The sequence below is a fragment of the Cheilinus undulatus genome, linkage group 17 (assembly GCF_018320785.1).
Source record: "Cheilinus undulatus linkage group 17, ASM1832078v1, whole genome shotgun sequence".
Taxonomy (NCBI): domain Eukaryota; kingdom Metazoa; phylum Chordata; class Actinopteri; order Labriformes; family Labridae; genus Cheilinus; species Cheilinus undulatus.
This window is the reverse complement of record NC_054881.1, coordinates 31,182,098-31,204,933: the sequence shown is the minus strand read 5'-3', so window position 1 is coordinate 31,204,933 and position 22,836 is coordinate 31,182,098. Positions and strand designations below refer to the sequence as shown.

Below are 22,836 nucleotides of genomic sequence, written 5' to 3'. Positions count from 1 at the left end.
AAAAAGTCAGAATGCATCATGTGGTCCCTTAACTAGAGTGCACTGCTCAGCTTTTTGGGTCTGCAGGCTTTGAAAGAGAGAAAAACTGGGCACTGAAGGCCTAACAGTTGGGTCATGCTGTGTGCAGAGGAAGTTGCTCTCCAGATGTGCACCCAGGGTTTAGGATTGAACTGCAGGCTACTTTTCTTTATGTTATTCCCCACTCTCTACCCCCAATTTCAAACTTTAAAGCTCTATCAAAGTAAGGGCAAAGCCAGCCAAAATAAAAAAGAGACAATGAACCCAGCCAAACTGAGGAATGAACAAATTCTATAGTAAATATGAGATGATGTTAAGTGCACAAAGGAGATTATTAACACAGAGGGAATGTTTCTGCAGAAGGAATCCACATTTTGATCAAAACCTAGCCAGAGAATTTATCATTGTACTAACACCAATAAATCTCTGTAGCAGCAAAATTTTTAGTCTAAAACCTCATACCGAAAATGACAAAGCCATCACAGAATATTTTCATGCCAAGTCCTATATGAACATCCTGCTTCCCGAGGGAATCCAAACAATATGAAGAGAGCCCTGCGTGGTCGCCACAGATAAAGGTTCAATTAAATTCTACAATCAGCCTAATTTATGTAACCCTTTAGCCCTAACCTGCCAAGAGCTGAGGAGATGAGTCCTGTCAGCTAGACAGTCCCGAGGCTTCTGCATGACACCAAAATGTCCCTGACAGCCTCAGGATGGCCAGTCCCTTCCAAATAATCAACAATCACGCTGAAAACATACTGCATAATGGAAAGAAATGACCAACACTCCATTAATTACAATGTTATCTGGCCCTCAAAAGATAACAAGCACTCACAGTTATATTGCCTTTACAAAAACTAGAAAAAATGACCATCATCACATTGTACCCACTAAATAAACACAGTCTAGCTGAAAGGAATAAGTGGTCATGGACAGAGCTGTCTGACAGAGAAGATGGCACTCTGTTCACAATGTGACAAGCAGAAAAAGAGGAAGACTTTAGTAAGTCCTACAGTTAAACAATTCCTGAAAAACAATCCAAATGTTCCCTAAAAATCTATCTAAAATTTGATGATGAAATTAACAAAATAATTACATCAAATAAAGGTGCAGTTATTTCCCTATTTTCTGCGAGTTTTCAAATGGAAAATGTCTGGCGCGCAGTTAATTAACTAATACCATAACTGGACACGCTGTAGCTGAAGGATAAAACATCAAGCCAGGCTTTGAGAGAGGAGGTTCAAAAAGGTCTTAAATTGGAAAGGAAGCTGACAGGCTTTGGCTGTTAACTACCTTGGGCTGGTTTGGTGCATCAACTGTGCATGTCTTTAAAAATATACAATATACACCTGAGTAGTAGTGCACACATGGGAGGTTATAAAGACAGGCAAAAATCAGCCAAAGGAATACACCATCTACAGTACACAACATCAAAACATATAGAGAATCTGGAGGAATATCTATGCACAAGGGACAAGGGTGGTTGGTCTTGAGCTCCGGGTCCTCAGGTAACACTGCATTAAAAACAGGCATGTGCTGGAAATCAATACATGGGCTTAGGAACACTTCCAAAACCATTGTCTGTCAACACAGCTCACTGAACTATCCACAAATGCAAGTTTAAGCTGTATCCTGCAAAGAATGAGTGATATGTGAACAGTATCCAGAAATGCCACCATCTTCTCTGGGCCAAAGTTGATTTAAAATAGCTGAGGTAAAATGGAAAACTGTTCTGTGGTCACATGAATCAAAATTTAAAATTCTTTTTGGAAACTTTAGATGTTGTGTCCTGTGGACCAAAGAGGAGAGGGACCATAGCTCACAGCTCAAAAGCCTGCACCTCTGATGGTATGGGGTTGCATTATAGAGTATGGCAAAGGTCATCAACTACATTTGAACAAGGGCCAACTAATGTCTGTGCAGACACTGTGAGGGCTGCTGTGCCAAAATGTTTTAATCTCTCTTATTCTTGGAGTTTGTTAAATATCTGTAGGTATCATAGAAGTAAAGAAAGAAAAGATACCCTAAATACAGCAATTTTTTTTTCTGAATTTAATCAGGTTTCTGGGCCGGATGGGAAGCTGTGGGGGGCCTAATGTGGACCCCAGGCCTCCGGTTGACACATCTGGAAAGGTAATATCAATGATGAAAGGTAGATTTGTTTTAGAGCAACTGATGCTCCCATCCAGACAATGTAGCTTTCAGGGAAGACCTTGCATATTTTAAAAAGACAAAACTAAACTACATATCGCACCCATCACAACAGCATGATTTCACAGTAATGTGGTCGGGTGTTGAAGTCGCCTGCCTGCAGTCCAGACCTTTCACCAGCTGAAAATATTCAGCACATCACAGAATAAAAAATCCAACGAAGAAGACCCAGAGCTGTTACGCATCTAGAATCCAACATAAAACAAATCCCAAAATTCCAGCTACTGGTCTGCTTACTTCTCAGGTGTTTACAGACTTTTGTTAAAAGAAGAAAAGATGCTACACAGTGGTAAATGTGGCCCTGTCCCTACTTTTTTTGAGATGTCTTGCTGACATGAAATTCAAAATGAGCTCATATTTTTCATGAAATAGTAGAATGTCTCAGCTTAAACATCTAATTTTATGTTCTATTATGAATAAAATTTAGGTTTATGTAATAATCATCACTGCACCCCATGTTTCCTGTTCCTTTACCTAACGTCCCCATTCCTATGTGGAAAGGCAGAAGGCCAGCAGGCAGTCTTTGGTGTTCATGCTGCTGTTGCCAAGCTACAACGTTCCCATACAGTTACTATTTGAAGGCCAAGCTCTTCTTGATTTCATGACGACAGTCAGACCTTTGATTCCACAGACCCAGTTTATCCTTAAATGACTTTGTGGTATACTACTCTCCATGGTGTAGAAAGAAAGAAAAAAAAAACACATTTTTATTTCTCATACAAACTTCTATGTGATTTTTTTTTCCACACACATAAATCAACAGACATCCCATAAAAACAGCAGTATGATACAGGCACACACAGCCAGAGAACGCCACTGTGAATGGTGCTGCTCTAGTTTTTTCTTAATTTAATTAATGAAGCATATTTTTGTTTTATTGATCTTGAGACCTTTGAAATATAGCTGTGACATTTATACCAATATGGTAGATTTGACTTTGAGTGTACATATTCCCAGTGTTAATTTATGAACTCAGTAAATCCAAACCAAATCATGGGGCTAAGTATTGTGTGCTTTAAAATAAACAGTGAGAGACTGAGACAGTATTATTCTGCTATGATTAATCATAAGTCTATGATTGTCTTGGCTCATTTCATAATCACTGTGCTTGTCTGTATATCTTATATTGGTGTTTGTGACCCTCAGCTGTGCTTCTTTTGTGTTATTTCTGTATTTGTCCTCATAATGTCTGCACAACATCAGGGGAATCTAAACGCCACTAAACTTGAGTGCTGTAGGTTTCAATTACTTGGGTCCCAACTCCCCTGTTACTGTTCCCCTCTAGACATATAGCAAACCAATAACTGAGTCCAGACAGACAAAAGGGAAGAGAGGGCCAGTACCAAACACACAATACTTCAGATCAGTGACCGAAGATTTTATTTATTTATCCAAATGCATCTTGGCGGGACACCAAGGTGCAGATCTAATAAGTGTTTGCATGAGCACAAATGATTTTGTGTTCATTACACTAGACAAATTTAATCCACTAACAAGGTGAAAGCATTTTCTTAATTAATTGTGTGGTTGTAAAGTGCAAAATGGAAAAGATTTAACAAATCAAATCCCTTGAGCCAGTAGCTCTATTGTACAAAGTCTGCTGCAGTGTGCCACAGACTCTCTGTGCTCTAAAGAAGGTAAACAAATACATATTTGAAAACATTTTTCCCCCAAATTGGCTGATGGCACTGCTGGGGAAGACTGTTGCATTTTACATGGAAAAGAAAGCTCACTGCACTATAGAGGGGAGATTTCATTGCATTTCTTGTCAGAAATGGCTAAAAGCCAGATTTTGTTATTTAAATTTTTGATGCAGTTTATCCCCCACCGTCTCAGTGAAGCTGTAACTGGCACTATAATATACATTTGTTTGGCCTTCTAAATTATTAATTACTCAAATCAAAATACCTCACATATCAGCAACTAGTGCATGAGCAGGCTCTCCATCACTCACACTAGAGTGTGAGTGAGACATAGGTTAGAACCTATGTCCCACCCACAGCTCTATCTGATTGGCTAAAACTTCAAATGAGTTCTAGCCAATCAATACAGCAGCCCAACGGTAATACGAGCTGAGCAGCTGTCTTCATTGTGTCCCACTGACAAGGACATACAGCGGCTATTCCTGAAGTTAAAAACATTATGATCCTACACACTAAAGTTTTAATAACACCATAATCCTGCACGTAGTTTCTTCAACAACATGTCTGTCCAGTTTCACAGTGACACCACAGAAAATTCCAGAGCAGTAAACTTTGTTTCACCGCTAACGTGACTGTGCTAACGTCAACCTCCAGAGTAAATCAGTGAGGTTTGGAGCCACAGCTGATTTTGTTCAGAACAAGCTGTGTCTGTGGCTTTAAATGTTACTGAGCTGTCTGACTTCACCTTTGACCCCGCCCCTCTCAGAAAATGGATATGGCTGTCCTGATCCTACTCTACGAGGAGGATCAGCAGAGGAAGGTGGAACTTTCTTTCAGGGGAGGGCCTACTGAACCTGGGGGCAGTGCTAACCCCACATGACATAATAGGGGAAAATCTGAGAACGGCTTGTTTCAGCACACATTTTCTGAAATGCTGATAAAGAGAAGGGGGGATGGAATGGATTTTTATGATTCTTAGAGCAGTTTGTGGACAGGCCAGGGGCACATATTTTCTTAGAAAAGCCAGAAAAAGAGTATTTTGCATAATATGTGACCTTTAAACATCTTATTTTTGTAGGGGTCCACAAAATAAGTTATTTTGTCATAGTGGAGGTTTACTCCCACACACTGAAAACCCCTGAGCTATACTAACTGCAATTCAAATTTTTCACTGAAAGATTGTTTTGTTTTGTTTTGTTTTATCATAGATGCATATTGGTTTCAAATATCTGTTATCGGTTTCATGAGCAGAGGTGTCAAAAGTATTCACATTCATTACTCAGGTAGAAGTATAGATACTAGGGTTTAAAAAGACTTCGGTAGAAGTTGAGGTATCAACTCAAGCTTTTTACTCAAGCAAAATTATAAAATTACTGATTTCAAAACTACTTAAAGTATAAAAGTAAAAGTAATGTAAAGGGGGGGAAAATTCCATTAAGGAAAAAAGCTTAGGCCACTCCACAGGGGCCAATTCCATTCTACCATTCCATTCCATTCCACCATATTGCACTACCCCACCTCCCCAAAAAAACATTTTTCTAAAGGCCATAATGACTATAATGTTATATTAAAATGTTAATGTTGAAAAATTTGGGATGCACCTGTTTCAGCCACGTTTATGCCCATTGTAAATGCACGTATTTTAGTACAATGCAAATATATTCAAGAACCATATGCGTGTACTACCAACCTCCTCGCTGGTGCTTGGTTGGGACATTTTGCTTCAGTTCTCTTGAGTCTCTGCCACGGACATCTTCGTACTAGGCTACACACGTTTGATATTTCCCTGCTGGAGTGTGACGTGATTTGTCATGTTCCAAGGTGCAATGGTTACAAACCAATAGGGTGTCAGAATGGTATTATGTTTATACGTCTCATCCAACCACAATCAAATTCACTCTATCTGGATGGCAATTTATCTGGATAGGTTTTTTTGGTTTTATATTTGTGTTTTTTTGAATGATGACAAGCCGGAATTGAAAACAAGCTGAAATGAAATAACAGTAACGAGGCTGTTTTTAAAATGTAAGGAGTAGAAGTAAAAAGTAGGCTGAAAAATAATTTCTCCAGTAAAGTATACTGCAGATACCCAAATTTTCTACTTAAGTAAGGTAACGAAGTATTTGTACTTAGTTACTTGACAACTCTGTTCATGAGAACTAATAAACTGTATCATATCAGTCCCAAAAACAGTGTTGGTTAACCCCTGGTCAGGACACACTCCTTTCTCATAGGAGAAGATTATTAGTGAAAGTGACACTGCCTGCATTTGCCAACTAAGTAATGAAATTGCTTCTTTGAAAAGGGCCTTGTACCGTGACAAACACATATCTTGATAAAATGCTTCTTTTTTTTTGAAGGAACTGTATTGATTTCTGAGACTGACACCTGGAAATGCTGTTTCCAGGAATTAAAAAGCCCCCATACAACATATAAAATACTCTTAAATTATTAAGAGATGAACCCTTTACAGAAGACAAATAGCAGTGTGTAAAAGCTGCAACAGTTAAGAAGACAAAGACTGATTGTTTAAAATGATTGCTTCTGCACTGGTATCAACATTATTCATGTAAGCGTCTGTTCTGTCGTGATTTATCTTCTGTTACTCACCGTCTGGTAGGTAATAATGAATTTTATCATGTGGCCCACAGGCATGTTCTGGGTAAGGAATTCTCTCTGGCTGGGTAGCGCTGGCTGGTACTGGATCTTTGCTGTGGGGAGAACAACAGACCATAAATCTCACAAACTGCATGCTCTTTTAAGTTCCATTTAATCCTCCTCTCCCTAGTATCACCTCATGTGGTATCTATGTACAACATATAGGACATATCTTTGCTTTATTACAGAGAGACAGTGAAAGAGAAATAAAAATGAAGACGGATAGCACTCTTGAGCCTGTGTCTATCGATCAGGATGGTTTTATCTTGAATCATTGACCAGCATAAATGGCCTTGAAAAAATCCCTATGACCTAATACTGCTTTGGCTACAGATGCGCTCCAGAGTACTAATCGCAGCACTTACATTTGTAAAAGCTCCATCTCACTAATGTGAGAGCAGTCAAGTAACTTCATCAGTACCGTTGGAGGTAGTGCATGTCATGCATGCAGAGAAGCCAGAGTGACTCTGTGCTCACTCTGGCAAGTGAAGCAACATCTGGCCTTTAGCCAGGCTTTTAACGAATGAACCAGAGGAAGATGTGAAACATCATTTAGAAACTGTCAGGAGCCTGTCAGCAGCCTCAAAATAATGCCCTTAATGCTAAACAAAATTGATGAGCCCTGAGCAGTAAATTTGAAAAACAGTGACATGATAAGTAGCTTAAAACTAATTTGACATGGTCACTTAGACGTTCAAATGACAGCACTGTGCACATGACATAAGAGCTGTCAAGTGGTGTCATATCCATTATGCTACTTGTTTTGACGCCACAAATCTCCAAGTTGATAGCAGGAAATGTCTTCCACCTCATTATTTGTCAGTCATTGATGTCTAAATGAGACGTATTCTGGCACATTATTCTTCTGAACACCAAAGTGCTCTGCAGTGACAATGCTCTCATCTACTTCTAAATGCACAAATCTGATGTGACACTTTCGAGGAACTTCCGCACAGCTCAGTGTCGCAGTGAAATCAAATTGACGTGAATAAACAGGTTCAATGGGATAACAATTTATATAAGTGCATATCATAAGAGGAGGCACGCTGATTAGGTTGTGTTTGCTCAATGCTAGATGGGGGTTGAGTGCTGCCTGTCACCAGACTTTTACAGCAGTGTTAAAGTAAGACTTGTGCTTTCTGTCTTGTATCCAGCAATTTTCACACTTGTATTTTTGAAGAAGCGACACTTTTAGAAACCTCAAGTGGCCTAAATTGCCGTTTCACAACAGGGCACGGAATCCCCACAGGATAAATGGCGTGATTTTAGTCATGGGGATGAAGGTGCCAGAGAAATGGAAATACCTTCGGCTTCACAACAGACAACTGTTTGCTCTGGGGTTGGCGTATTTTCAGACTAAAGCAACAAAGATGAGTCACATGAGTTGGTCTGAAACATAAAGTTCAAGTATCATCTTTTAATCTTCTTTGAGGGTTACCATGAGGAAGAAGAGGTCAAAGGGATTTAACTAATTTACACTTTTTGCCATGCAAGCAGCTTGCTCCAGTCAAAATGCTGATTGGTAATTTGCAACAACTACTGCATGGACAGCATTTCCCATTAAACCCTGGGACTTCTCTTGTGCCAACATAAATCTAACATTTGTTGTCAGCTAATGGAATCTGCACACATTCATGTCTCTGCCAAAATGAATTGAAGTGACACTGATGCTTCCCTGCCTTTTTCTTGCATCAGTTTATTTTGTAAGGTACAATCGTTATTACCTAGGGTATGTCACAGCCATGCAAAACAGAGGGCAAACACCCAGATACAATCTCTAGATTTATGTAGTACACAAAGGTGCAACTTCAAATTCAAAATCTTTTTGTTTTCCCTTTCAATCATCCTAATGCTCCATGGTCAAATTCCTAGTTTTACAAAGGGTCAAGTAAAAGGACCATCATTCCCCTCAATACAACAGTTCAGATCAAATTTTCAATGAGTCACAAAAATTCCTGATATTTTCCAGAATTTTCAGCCTTACTTTTATCTACCAAATACTGTGTTTATTTTAAAGAAGAATCTTTATAGCTTGTTTTTTTGTGGAAACTCATAAGATGAGGTGCTTAGAAAATAATCACATATTAAATCAGTTGCAACATTGGGGAAAAAAATCGCAATCAGATTTTCCCAAATCGTTCAGTCCTAGTTTAAAACCTTACTAATAAAAGTTTACTTTTAGAGAATGTCAGGTTTCAAACAGGCTCTGACTCTGGGACGGGTCAGGCTGGGCTTAGAGAGATTGGCCCAGGCTGGGGTAGGGTTGAGCTGGAAAATTTGGGCCTGATGTAAGCACTATTTCAGAGATGGTTGAAAGTATCAATTCAAAATACTACTGAAAAGTAGAGAGTTTGAGAGGTGATACATCAGTAAAAAGCTGATGACAGAGTGGCTGGAGTCCAGTGTCTGACATCCCAATCGTGACACTCTTAGTGATGAGTCAGTCCATTGAGCTGTAAAGGCAATTCTAAACTTCACCTGTCTCTTCAAAACCCATTGTACCCAAGCAGAACAGGCTCATTTCATACTCTAAGCTGCATGGTAAATGTGGCAGATGGTGACGTAAAAGTAATAAAAGCATCTATAGTAGTCTGTAGGATGGACTGCATTGTGCATCTCCTCTGGGTCTACATGTCAGCTCTCTTCAGCCCATCTCTACTGATTACTGCATCTTATCTGCACAGGCTTCTTTGGTGTTTATTTTTACAACACGAACCAATTTTGAAAACTGAGAAATATGCAACCGCTGAATTATTTTGGGCTTAACACCATTAAATGAGGACGTCACATAACAGTAACGAAAACTACCTCGTCCTGGCAATATGAGAAAAGATTGTGCGCTACAGGCTGACCATCAGCCAGTGATGTACAGATTTATGTTTAAAATTGAACAGGCACTAGTAAGAACCTGACCTAAATATGCAGTAAAAATTGCAAATTAAAGAGACTTTTTTTTATCTAGATTTGAAAGAGCAATGTCTGTGTTGTAGATTGTTTCTCTGAACCAGAAGAGTCAGAGTACAGTCCTTAAAGTTTGACCACAAGGATATTTATAGAAGGTCAAAAGAGGACAGGGCTTATCTGTTGACCAGACTTAGGAAATTACAGCAAGTTCCATCTAAAAAAAAAGCCGACACAATCCCCATCTGTTGTGATCTCTGGAGTACTCTCATCTGACAGTCAGCAGGCTGCTTTATGCATCATTCTGCCATCTTTTGGAGAAACAGCTGTGAGTTCAAGGGCTCAAAAGGCACATTGCTTTGGAAGTATCTGCACCACTGCTGGTTTATGACCTTTCACACTCTGATGTCTAATAACACTGCTTCCCCCACAGTGGTTTCCTTTCAGTTTGTTTATCTGGAAATCCGTCTTAATCTCCCTTACTTACTGCGTTTAAATGATGTTGGTATTTACCCCTCCCTCCCCTTCTTGATCTAAATGCACTGCGGGACATTGCTGACTTTGTCACCCCATTGTCTTTGTCACCGACCTGGAAGTGACATCGGAGTTAGAGGATTTTTAAAAATTTCTATTGTTCGCTCTGAACTTTTATCTCAACCCACAGGCGCTTTCAGTGTTGCAGTGCATTAGAAAGATGGGAAAAGAAAAACAAAAAACAGAAATTAAGACATCACATCAAAGGATTAATGAGTCAGATGTGATTTCTGAATGGTGAGTTACAGAGTGATGCAAAGACTACAAAAACACCTAATAACAAACTAGCTCACATGGAAGTTTGTTTCATCACTGTGCAGTGAAAAGTAGGCAATCTCTCTACTTGTTGCGGAGAAGATAAATAAGTATGCACAGCCTTCTGCTTGGTGCGTGGTGAGGTATCTGTTCTGTGTGTTTACTGAGGGACAAGTGTGTGTTTTCATGGCCGTAGCTCTGCAGGAGAGCGTAACAAAGTGACATGAAAAAAATTCAGGCCAATCAGCAATGCTTAGCGCTCGTGGACTGCAATCTGATCTCTGCTGTTTACTCTCTCTCTTCCACATCCTGGCCGACAAAGTAGTGAGTAAGCTTATGAGATGGAAGGAAATTAACCCAGTCGAAATAACAAACCCTTGGCAAAAAGCAAATTATATCCTACCATGATGCTTGCCATTAGTTGATTTCTGAAGCACTTTCACTGGTAATCTACGTCAAGGAATCGCGGAGAGAGTAGAGGCCATTTAATAGACCATTTATGTATGGGTACAAAGTGATGACGAAGTTTATAAGTGGTAACTGGCAGTCAGTTTCCATGGCAAAGTTATTGACTATAAAACATTAAAATACCATGAAAAAGAGTTATTTTTTCCTGGTGATTGAATTCAAGAATTCAAACTTACATATATTGTAGATACATCTCATACAAAGTGAAATATTTCAAGACTTTTTTTGTTCTAATTTTGATGATTACAGCTTACAGCTCACAAAAATCTACTTATTTCAAAATACTAGAGTATCACATAACACCACTCCAAAAAAGGATTTATATAACAGACCAAAAAGCAGTCCCATACCAGAATCCCTCCTCCACCAAACTTCACAGTTGGCACAATGAAGTCAAGCAGGTGACATTCTCCCAGCATCTGCCAAACCCATTCCACAAAGCTCCTGCCACAGAATTAACGGGGTGTTGGTGACTTTTGGAGTTGCAGTTGTTCCTAAACACTTCCTCTTTTTAACATCCCTATTTGTTGATTGTGGAATATCCAGCAGGGATGAAATTTCATGAACTGCATTTTGCAAAGTTGTGCATCCTTCACAGCACCACGCTTGAAGTCACTGAGCTCTTCAGAACGACCCATTTTGTATCGCAAATGTTTGCTAATAGAAACTACATGGCAGGCGCTTGATTCTATACGAGGCAATGGTCTGATTGACACCTGAATTCAATGATTATCAGGTGAGGCCAAATACTTTTGTCCATATAGTGTAGAAGTGAAGGAAACGGATGTAAGTTTTTTGTAAGAAGCCAATACAAATAAAAAAAACATCAAGACATTTTGTCTTTCATTTGGAGTTTCAGGATCATTTTGGGTAGTGGGGTACCAAAATGAAGCACCAAAATCTGTGCTGTAATTCAATACAGTAGGTACTGGATGCTTTGGTACCGGTAACATGTTGGTATTGGATTTTGATACTCATCCCTGTTCTTGGCTCACGCTGTCAAACACTGTCTAGCCAGTGGCAAGGACAGGAGACAGCTTTACTATGGGCTATCACAAAGAAGTCTGACGGAGAAGTGCACTTGTAAGGCATGATAAGTACTAAATATCCTTTCACTATTTAATTGTGTACTACATTTATAGAACATTGCAAATCCTAAGAAAGAAGTACTGCTCTTTGCTTCAAGGAGCATCTATGAAGACGGTATACAATAGCATGTCTATTCTCATACCACTTCCGACATCAAGAAGCCCAATAAGATGTTTTTTCTCTCATACCAGAGATGTGTTTTTTTTCTGCCTTTTACACTTCACTTCCACTGTTTTCCCACTACTTTAATATGTGCACAACTGTGATGTAAAATCATGACATTTACTCCAAACTGTAATATTTGTTTGGCTGCTGAGTTAAAATATGACAGAACTCCCCCTAGAATCATATACCACATATTTATTGACCCCAAACTCCAGTTTTTTTTATCAGAATAAAGACATTAGAACCTCTCAACTCATGGCAGCCATGCATCCAAGCAGGTCAATAAAAGGAATGAGGAACTACTGAGTGATGAAAAAAATCAAAGAAGATAGCCCACAGCGTCATTAATCTATAAGGCCATCAGGGATGGGCCGAACAATTCACCAACCACTTAATCCAAATGTAAAAGATTGAGACCAGTATCCAGGAGCCTGTTACATCACTGGTCTCTTATTGAATTATGCCAGTAGCCCCTTGACACTTATTGAAATTGAAGTCAAGGAAGAAGTAGAAGACACCATCCCCCATCTCTCCATCACATCCGTTAGACATTACCTACTGATTTCTCCCTGACTTAAGGAGGGTGATCCTTTTGGCAAACATGGATCCCATTAGTTTGGGTTTAAGGGCCCATAAATTAATGAGTAGGGAAAGGGTGAGCTGATGTGAGGGAACAGGATTTCTGAAATTTCACATAAACATACATGGTATTTCTATAGTCATACATTATTTACCTCTAAGCCCAGTGGGTGTCAGATCAGTTTACCTAGAGAGCAGCTGCCCCAGACTTTGACCTATGTGCTGCATCTGTTTCACCCCTATGACCAACATTTTACTGTCATTTCTCATCAGAGTGATGTGAAAACACTCTCACAAAGATTTCCTGCTCATAGTTGAGTCATATAATTATGGCCCACCATGGAGCATCTCTTTTGCCTTGCTGCTTAAGGCACTGCAAGCCAAATGTTCTGCCATAGTGAAAAGCAGCAGAGGATTTTTATGCCATTTAACTTGTTTTTCTTTCTCCAAAAACAGAATGCAGGTTGGCTCAGGTCTTTTGCCTGATGATTTAAGTTATTATCCTTTTTGAAACAGATTTACTCTTCCTCAAAGGTCACCATAAGGATTTTTGAAGTAGTTACAAAACAGAAACTACACAGTGCCCCTTTTTTTAGCTACATAAGCCCTTTTTTAATATTTTCTACTTCAAATGTTCCCAACTAGTGAGAGCAGAAAGATAGGAGTCCTTGTTGAAAAAAAAGGGTTAATGTCGATGGTGTATCCCTGTTTGATCAGGGTTTATGTTGTTTTTGTGTAAACTGCATATTCCAATGCAGTAATTCATGCAAAAGGAGGTTCAACTGCCCCAACAGTTCAATAATGACATGTACCACCAAAACATTTCATGTATTTTATAAATCAGTTATCAGAAAATAGTTCATTCAATTCATAAAACAAATGTCCCAAAACAGTTCCTTCACTTTGAATTTAAACATCCCAAGAGTTTTTTTTTCTGTTTTTAAATCAAATGTCTCCAGAATTCAGTGAGTCCACAAATCAGCTGGGAATCAAAGTTGGAATTATTGCAAATAGGTTAAAGGGCAGTCTTGCCATCTGAAGCAAAAAATGTCACCAAACACTGAGAATCCAACAACTGCTCTATGATTAAGGAAGGCCACAGCTGAACATCTCCAGCGCAAAAAGGCAAAAACGGCAATCACCCACTCAAGATGTCTATAAACACTGTCTTCTGTAATCTTGGCAGTGCAGATATTCAATTCTCACAAAAATTTTGTAGTTTAATTTGGCCTAAACACTCCTTACCTCTCCACATCAACTCACACCTCTCAGGCGCCTACAACCAACACACCTCTGTCTAACCCCACCCACTCTCTCACCACTCTGCTGTGCAGCAGGGATCACCTGTCTGCTACAGTGCTAGGTGTGTATTGTGTGAATTATCTAAGGTCCTTTATCCACTTCTAAAATCACATTTCTGTGAAGCAAGATTGTTTGGCATAATTATTTCACAGAAATAACCAAATTCCTGCATTATCAACCTCTGCAGAGACCGTCTTTTTATTCTAGAAGAAGCTGTTTCTCTCAGCATTCTTTCTGAAACTATTGTACAGAATGTCATGATTCGTAACTTTTTGATATAATGCTGATAAATATGGCATGTTCGTCACTAGATTCACTCAGCTCTGAACTCAGTTTATCAACACTGAGTAGATGATGATTTTTAGCAAGTCACAGCTAACTTAGCCAGCAGGGCAGGGGGCCAAACCCCCCAAACTAGGGCTAATTAATGCCTTTATCAGGAGCAAAATTACAACACAGGTTTTTCAAAGAGTTTATGCTCTAAAGTCACTTCAGTTTTTCTCTACTACCTGTCTGAGTTTGTGAGTGCCTGCAGCTGTGAGGCACAGCAACTTTTGGATAAAGCATACTGCAGAGAGAGAGAAGGGGGTCGAACCAGTGTGAGGGCCTGGAGGGGGTGTGGGGCAATCTTTTAAACCTTTGACAGCATAGTTTTAAGTCCACACCGCTTTCCACATTAAGCAAATGACATTTTTCTCTTATTTTCCTAAATATTAATGCAAATGACAATATTTTTCAAGTCATCAGCCATTAGAGCATAATTCAAATGTTTTTGAACAAACTTCATAATGATAACCATTATTTTTTAAAAAATAAAAACCCTAAAATGCACTGTTCCACATTATTAAGCACGACAGAGTTTTAAAACATTTTATAGGTTGTAAAGAACTGAAAATGGTTATTTGTTGAATTTGCCGCATTAGGAGGTCATATTGACTGAAATCAAAGCTATTTCAATCAAAAAAATCTTAACATGCCAAGTTCCATGTTAACATAAGAGCCCCTCTTTCATATCACCTTCACTAGTCTTGCATCAATTGAATTTGTGAGTTTTTGGAGAGTTTCTGCTTTAATTTTTTTTCAGGATGTCAGAATATCCTCCCAGAGCTGCTGTTTTGATGTGAACTGCCTCCCACCCTCATTGATCTTTAGCTTGAGGATGCTCCAAAGGTTCTCAATATGGTTGAGGTCAGGGGAGGATGGGGGCCACACCATGAGTTTCTCTCCTTTTATGCCCATAGCAGCCAATGACACAGAGGGATTCTTTGCAGCATGAGATGGTGCATTCTCATGCATGAAGAAAATTTTGCTACAGAGGGAACTGCTATTCTTTTTTTACCATGGAAGAAAGTGGTCAGTCAGAATCTCTATACACTTTGCCGAGGTCATTTTCACACCTTCAGGGACCCTAAAGGGGTCTACCAGCTCTCTCCTCATGAATCCGGCACAAAACATGACTCCGCCATCTCCTTGCTCATGTCACAGCCTTGTTGGGACATGGTGGCCATCCACCAACCATCCACTACTCCTCCATCAGGACTGTCCAGGGTTGCACAGCACTCATCAGTCAACCTGTCTGTGCTCTGAATCAGCAACAAATTTCTTCACAGTACGATGATCACGATTAATTTTTCCTGAAATATCGAATGTTTTCATTCCTTGTCCAAGACATTACACTATTTGACACTTTTCAGCAGCAGAGATCCTTTTTCTTTCCTATATTGCTGAAACCTGTGGCCTGCTTAATAATGTGGAATATGTGGAAAAGTACATTTTGAGGTTTTTATTAAAAAAAAAACTGTTATCATTATGAAGTTTGTTCAAAAACATTTGAATTATGCTCTAATGGCTGATGACTTGAAAAATACTTTGACTGTCATTTGCATTAACATTTAGGAAAATAAGAGAAAAATGAAATTTGCTTAATAATGTGGAAAGCAGTGTACAGTGTGACAGTGCAGACTAGTGTACTTAATGCATATTATATGAAACTAAAGTACATTTTTACAATAACATGAATACTACAGGGGAGGCAAGGGGAGGCAAGGCTTTGATTATAGGAGATCACCTCTTTCCTCGTCTCATTGATCATTTTAGTCAGATTCAGTCTTTAAAGCATCGTATTTACATAAAAATGGGCTTCAATTTAATGTTAAAAATGATTAATTATTGTTTTTTTTAAATAACAGATTATTTGAATGTGTTAAATTAAGTATGATTCTAGTCATCATTTTTCACTCCGACAGTCAGATAACCCAAATGTCAACCATTTGTGTCTGAGTGATTCATGTGAAGCACAGTAATGAGTCCCCTCTCTAAGTTTATGGACTGTATGAACAGCAAACTCCGTAGGCCTGTCTGTCACTTTGATAAAAGCTGTAGCGACTCGTATTACAGTGCCTTAACAACTTTGATCAGAACTGAAGAAAGTGGATCGGCCCATCTCTAGCTTTAATTGGAGCCAAGTTGGTGTAAGTAATCTGAGCATGCTCCACAGTGTCCGTGTCAGGCCTTCAGGTCTGCCTTCAGATGTCATCCTAAGCTAGAGGAAAAGGGTGCATTGCATTTGTACCAAAACTAAAGCAAAGAGTATCTACAACATATATGGAGCAGTAAAGTTGTCCCTGTTTTTTCAACATAAAATCAACTTGCCACTTGCTTACTTGTTCACATGCTCAACTGGGAGAAAGTTCGATACAGCTAGATCACTCTGGTAAATGATGATACTATAATGAGGAGAACAGGCTGTCCTATTGGTAGCAGTCAGGATACATGTCATTAACATCATGTCAGGGCATCAAACTAGACGACGATGATAAAAAGATTCTGGCATGCTAGTCTTGTGGAATCATGGTTGTGGGCATCTTGACACATTGTTGATTATGCTAAACAATGAGGGTGTTTGCCATTCCTGATGCTCATTATTGGGCTCGACATTTGATAAGAAGTTGCGACGATGCAGTCAAGTCAAAATCTGATGGCTGAATATACAGCCTGCGTTGGACTTTATAGAGCCTCCCATTGCAGAAGGTGGCTGACAGACTTCATTCATTTAATTGATTCTCTTCCAGTGCTTTTATAGGGGACAAGAATGGTAGTCTAATTAAATGGCCTTCTAGAGTTATAACCCCAGCTTGATTTAACTTTCAAGTACCCACTCAAATTAAATGATACATTGTTAAGTAAAATAGATTGTTTCTTCATACAAAATAACTATGGTTGTGATGTTAACTGTATTAGCCTGTCAAAGGCAATTCATCGTATTCATAGGGTTAGGGTTAGGGTTCTCCCCCACTGGATTACAATGCACTAATCACAAATGGGTAGAAGCCATTTTCAAACTATTTTTAAATAACAGAGCATCCTTGGGAAAATGAGTTGCGTAATGATAGAAAAATGCCATACAGTAGAAGATCCTCAAAAGTGTGCTGGTGTGGAAAAACATGGCAGAGACATTGTTTCCCTAACTTCTTTTCAAGAATAAATTCCATTATATCAATGTCAGTATTAGCCTCAAACTCTCATTATTGTCCGCCTCCATGGAGAAGAGATAACAGCTGTGGTTGTCCTTCTAAAAGATTAACATTTTCCACTGGTGAACACAGCTTTACAAAGTCCCGTGTACTATATTCGCCTACTCATCATAATAGCACATCAGGAAATATGTAAATACTTTCACACAGAGAAAGCTTAATTCATTTGCACAGATTTAAAGCACATCAAGATAAAAATCCCACTGCGTTACTTATCATTACAATCGCTTCAGCTCCCACTTTATGTTTAATCCTTGAATTAGGCTCCATTAGTTTCACTCACAGCACAGCAAAAAAACTGGCCTGGAGTCCTGGCTCACAGTTTTTGTTGGCAAATCAGTGCTACTGCACTGCACACTTGTTTTCTACTAGTGTTAACAAAACTTTGGACAAGACACTGAGAGGCAGATGTGATAGTTTCTTCACTGCTGCCCAACCTTGCTGTCATTATGGCAGCTCCTCCTCCATGAGAAGGCAGGTAGCAACATTGGATAAAGCACTGCTTGGCTGCTTGTCAAGTTCACTTTTAATGAGATAAAATCCTCCTTTAGTCAGGTGCTTCAGCTTTAGAGAGCGGCATCTAAAAGTTTGGATAGCCCTCTTTGCGTGACACATGTGCAAACAAAGAGGGACAGCTACCAGTGCGTCCCTCCTTGATAAAGAGGGACGGAAAAAGACATAGGAACAAAATGTTTATTTAGGAACTGCAGAGCTGTCTCTGTAACTATCTCTGAATATAAGTCTGTATGCCTAATTGCATTATACCCCAACTGCATGCTGTGAAAGCTTAATTAGGATTCCTTTGTCATGCAGTCTCAGAATGAATAAACATGGGAACCTACTTACCAACTAAAACATGCACATACTTCTTCAAGCATATCTCCAAGAGTTAACACAAAGCCAAAAATCTCATCTCCAAGCTCAATGTTTTCATGCAAGGCAATCTCATATGCAATGAAACCAAACAGTTCATAAATCATTGAGTTGGGGGGAGAGATGGTAGCAAAAAACCAGGGAAAAAAGTGACGTGACTCATTATAAAAGATGGATGGATGAATGGGGAGACAAATTCAAGAGCCAAGAACAGGAAAACGTGATACACCGGAGACACAACTCATACCTAGCATTTCGCTTTTGTGTGTGGGAAGACATCTTTTGATGCCAGGCACCCCTTGAAGTCCAGAGAGGATTTGTTTTTTTGTAGTCATTCATTCATCCACCCCTTCATTGATTCAAAGCAAGTGAACTAATTAGAAATGGCAGAAACATCCACAAGAGAAAAGGCAAATGCTGCTTTACACTTCGAGTGTCCAAGTGAGGCTTGGAATCATCTCGAGTCATTATCATCGGTCCCGCTGGCTGCATTAAGCTCTTTTTCCTCCCCCACTTACTGGAAAGCTGCTCAGGTTTACCCACCTCCAGAAAATTCAAACGAAAACATGTCATGCAGATGACATCAAGCAGCGATCCCCTCTTTCATCTACCCCTGATTCTTCGGAAGAGACGACGTCTCAATCACTGGCCTGACTTCGGCTTTTGAAAGTCCCCGTCAGTCTTCCCACACTGATTTAAGGCCAAAGTGTGGCACTGTGGCACCCAAGCCAGAGCAATCCATGCTGCATAATTCAACACTGCTCTCAAACCTGTCTCATTAAGGAACCTGGCTGTGGTCCATGGCTCAGAGTATGAGGCTTTGAGTGACAGATCTGTTGCCAGCTTAGTACAAACAGGCATGGAACCAGAGAAGCCAGAACTCTAGCCCTGGTTCCAGCAGCACTGGACCTGTGCATCCGAGCCAGTGTTGCAGTTAACACAAAGTAACCCGTTTTAGCTGTGTTCTTTACAAACTGGGGGTAGCCAAGAGGTACTAAGGGTTTTTTGGCAACTGAGAGCAAAAAGGGAAGGGAAGAATAAAACAACACTGTTACTATCCTAAACAAGTCATGTTGTCACAATTAATTTTCCACGTGTTTTTTCTTTTTAGATACAAAAGGAGAGAACGGGCTATAAAATAACGTTAGGTGCTCTTGAAAAATAAGGAGGAAAATTATGCACACTTATCAGGAGGAAACAAGACACTCTGAACATGAGTGATTTAAAACTTAGGAAGGAAACCCAAAAAGCTTTTACTTTAATGGTATAATCATTTAAAAAGCAAACATGATAGAAACATGTTGGAAATTAGAATTAATTTCCTCATTTTTGAATTATCACATTTTGGAGTACCTAGTTTCTTCCCTTTGTGTGCATGTATTTTCAGATGTTTTACGACTACATACTAAAATCTGTTCTTTTTCAATGCCACTCTTTCAGCTTCTTTCCTACTTGTCGGGACCCAAAAGTGGGTCACGGAGCTCTTTCTATTGGTTAGTGAGTGTATACCAGGGGAAAAAAATGTGGCAAAAACTCTATCTATGGAAGCCCTTAGTGGACATACAGTAATTTCATACATGTATTATTTTTATTTTTAGGTTTTTCTATGAATATCAGTAAAACTCAGTTTTCCCACAAGATTTCTACCTATAGCTCCCTTTTGTTGGGAAATAAAGCTAGTTTTTCTATCTAGAGATCAAATATCAACATTTTTTGGAGTGTTCTAATGTCTTCATGGTGTAATGGTAGCCAAGAATACTGATTAACCAGTGACGGCTGATTAACCAACATTTATGGCATAAGTGAAGATTTTTTTGGGGGTCATGATTTCTCCTAATTAAGAGGTGGTGGGTCCTGATGCCTGACCAGTTGAGAACCACTGATACAGACAGTATAAAGTTACTAAGGGCTTTTAATTTCTGGTACCGCAAAAGTAGGATCATTTATGCACATGTACATATTAAAACAGACACGTCTGTTTGAAACAATACAATCTTCACTATCTGTGCACTCATGCATGTTTGTTACGCTGGGTTGGCAGTAAAAAAATCATCCACTAGGGGTAAGGTCAGAGTGAGGACTCACATGATTCTCCTAGCCTGCCTCCTAACTGACATTCAGTTGCCGTCTGATCTCCGCCCAGCTGTTCTGAGTGAGGGTTAGTGCTGCTCATTTCCCTGCATAGTTTTAAGAAGCTATAACATCCCCCTGAGATTTGCTTTGACTATAATAATAACTTCAATTTAACAGCACTTTTAAAAACAAGGGGTTACAGTGGGCTTTGACATGTGCAGAAGCTAACAGCAGAACAAAGCAACAGAATAAATGACGCCTAATAACAACAGAAGGCAAGAAGTTCAAGAAGCTGAAAAAAAAAAAACCTGGCCAAGATAATAACCCAACAGCTTCACAAGATATCAAGAACCAAGACGTCACAGGATACTAAGCAAACCAAGACATCAAAGACATCATTAGAACACAGATATAATAAGAAACCATGTAGACTGAGACATCACATAACATCAAAGGTACAATAAAAACACAGGGACACACAGGAACCCAGGCAACACAGGAATCAGCTACACAAATGGAGACTGAGAGGTCCAATGGTTTAAGAGTGAGTGATTAAAAGAGAAGGCAAAGAGGAATGAACACCATGAGATCAAAAAATAAAAGGAGAGTAAAGCAGCAAAATGTCCTAAGAGAACAAGAGTTGATGAAATCACTCAAATAAAAAGGTAAAGATCAATAAAGTTAGTAAAATTAATAAATACAATGGCAAAAGTCTATAAAAACAACACAGAGATCCAAGCATCAAAGAAAGGAAGGCATTTAAAATAAGAAATAGCCAAAAGGGCAACAAAATAAATTGAGGCTAATAGGGAATAAAAACAAGTAAAACAATAAGAGGAAAGGAAATATTCTAAAAGCTTATAAGAAAGGTGAAGCCATCTGTGAGAAGATAAAGCCAAATAAGAAGAAGATGGCATCAAAAGAAGCAAATCTGTAAAAATGAGTTCTAGGAAATGATTTTAAAGAAGTGACTGATTCTGCACGGCCCATCTCCTCTGGTAAGTTGTTCCAAAGTTGAGGGGCACTGATGGAAAATGCTCCGTCACCTCTAGTTTTAAGTCTCGACTTTAGAATGACCAGGAAGCCCCCACCTGAGGACTTGAGGGTCTGGGCTGGCTTAAAGTGGATCAATAATTCTGTTTAATTGCTTGGAGCAGGTCAGTAGCCTATTGAACATGCATAGCATTATTGATGGAAACAAGATTTTATAACTATTTTTATGTGTGGTTCAAATGATTATTTTCAAACAGAGCACCTACATTTCTGACAGTAGGTTTTGATATTTGTTACCGAGGCTATTGATAGAACAAAATAGTAAGGATTAAACAATACAGTTTTTGGTTTTGAGTTGTTAAGTTGCATTAAGTTTTGTGCTCTCCAACCATTAATGTCATTCAGGCAATATGTGTCAGCAGCTATGCTTGTAGGATCTTCAGATCTCAATGACAGGTATAACTGTGTTTTGTCTGCATTGCAGTGATAGGAGACTTTGTGGCGCCGTCCAGGAGATCGCATGAATATTCACCGTCTAAATTAGCCATGTGCTGCTAACATAGATAGTCAACCCCAGTGTGAAACAGAATTTGGTTTGGTAAAATTACTTTGAGAATATATTAAAGGATTCTTGATATTATATCATCTATGTAACACAATAAAATATATTTGACTATTCACAATTTACTTATTTTATATTGGCATATTTTTTAGCTGGACATTTAGACCACTGATATTCTTATCGACCAGACATCTGCCTGAGAAAGAGGCCAAAGACCGGTAAATACCCAGTAGTGGATACTCTGTATTATACTATCAAGCTGCAGTCCTTGATGCACAGTGTGCATGTGCTAAGGCAGTGTGGAGAAAAGACTATCCTTTTACTCTGTCCATCAAATAACAATAAAGAGAACATGTCACTTTTTTCAGTATGTAGCACTGTCAAGCCAAAATGGAAGCAACAGACATTTAGTGTTTATTTATTCTTCATTTAAAATATATTATTGGTTTATATGTAGACCTACTTACCTGGCGTGTCCTTATGTACTTTAATGATTTGCTCTAGTGCACACAACATGGCAGAGCTGAGTTCAGTGAAAGCAGTGAGTGCTATGGCACCAGATGTACGGCCACATGCTTGATTATCAGCAGGTAGGAGCTGCAGAGAGGGTGTGCAGCAGAAACCAGAGCCAGTTAAAGAGGAGACACTGGCAATGCCGTGGTTAGTTTATTAGTTTTATTCAATTAATGAAGATTAATGTAATTACTTGTAAATGTAATCGACTGATGTACAAAAAAAAACTGCTTATGTGCAGGCATAATGCTATTTTCTTTTATTTAAAAAGTTGGACAGCACATGACCCTTTGTTAATACGCACGGCAAGCACTATGTGGTGTTTGTTCGACGTAATTTTGGTTGAATATTCTTCCAGATTATTTATATGTATTTACGTTTTGTTTCGTGTTTAATTGTAGATTAAAGGTAATGTTTAAAATAGTATCAATATTTAATCATTTATACATTTTAAAACAAATTT

General features: G+C 39.0%; 1 protein-coding gene across 2 annotated transcripts in view; it reads right to left on the bottom strand.

Annotated features, from left to right (window-relative positions):
* si:ch211-127i16.2 (probable flavin-containing monoamine oxidase A) overlaps positions 1–22,836 on the bottom strand; it is a 128,959-nt gene that overhangs the window by 67,645 nt on the left and 38,478 nt on the right. For both annotated transcript variants that reach the window (XM_041811229.1, XM_041811228.1), the window contains exon 8: positions 6,486–6,586. In XM_041811229.1, coding sequence (XP_041667163.1) covers positions 6,486–6,586 — 101 coding nt within the window. The remainder of the gene's footprint in view (positions 1–6,485; positions 6,587–22,836) is intronic.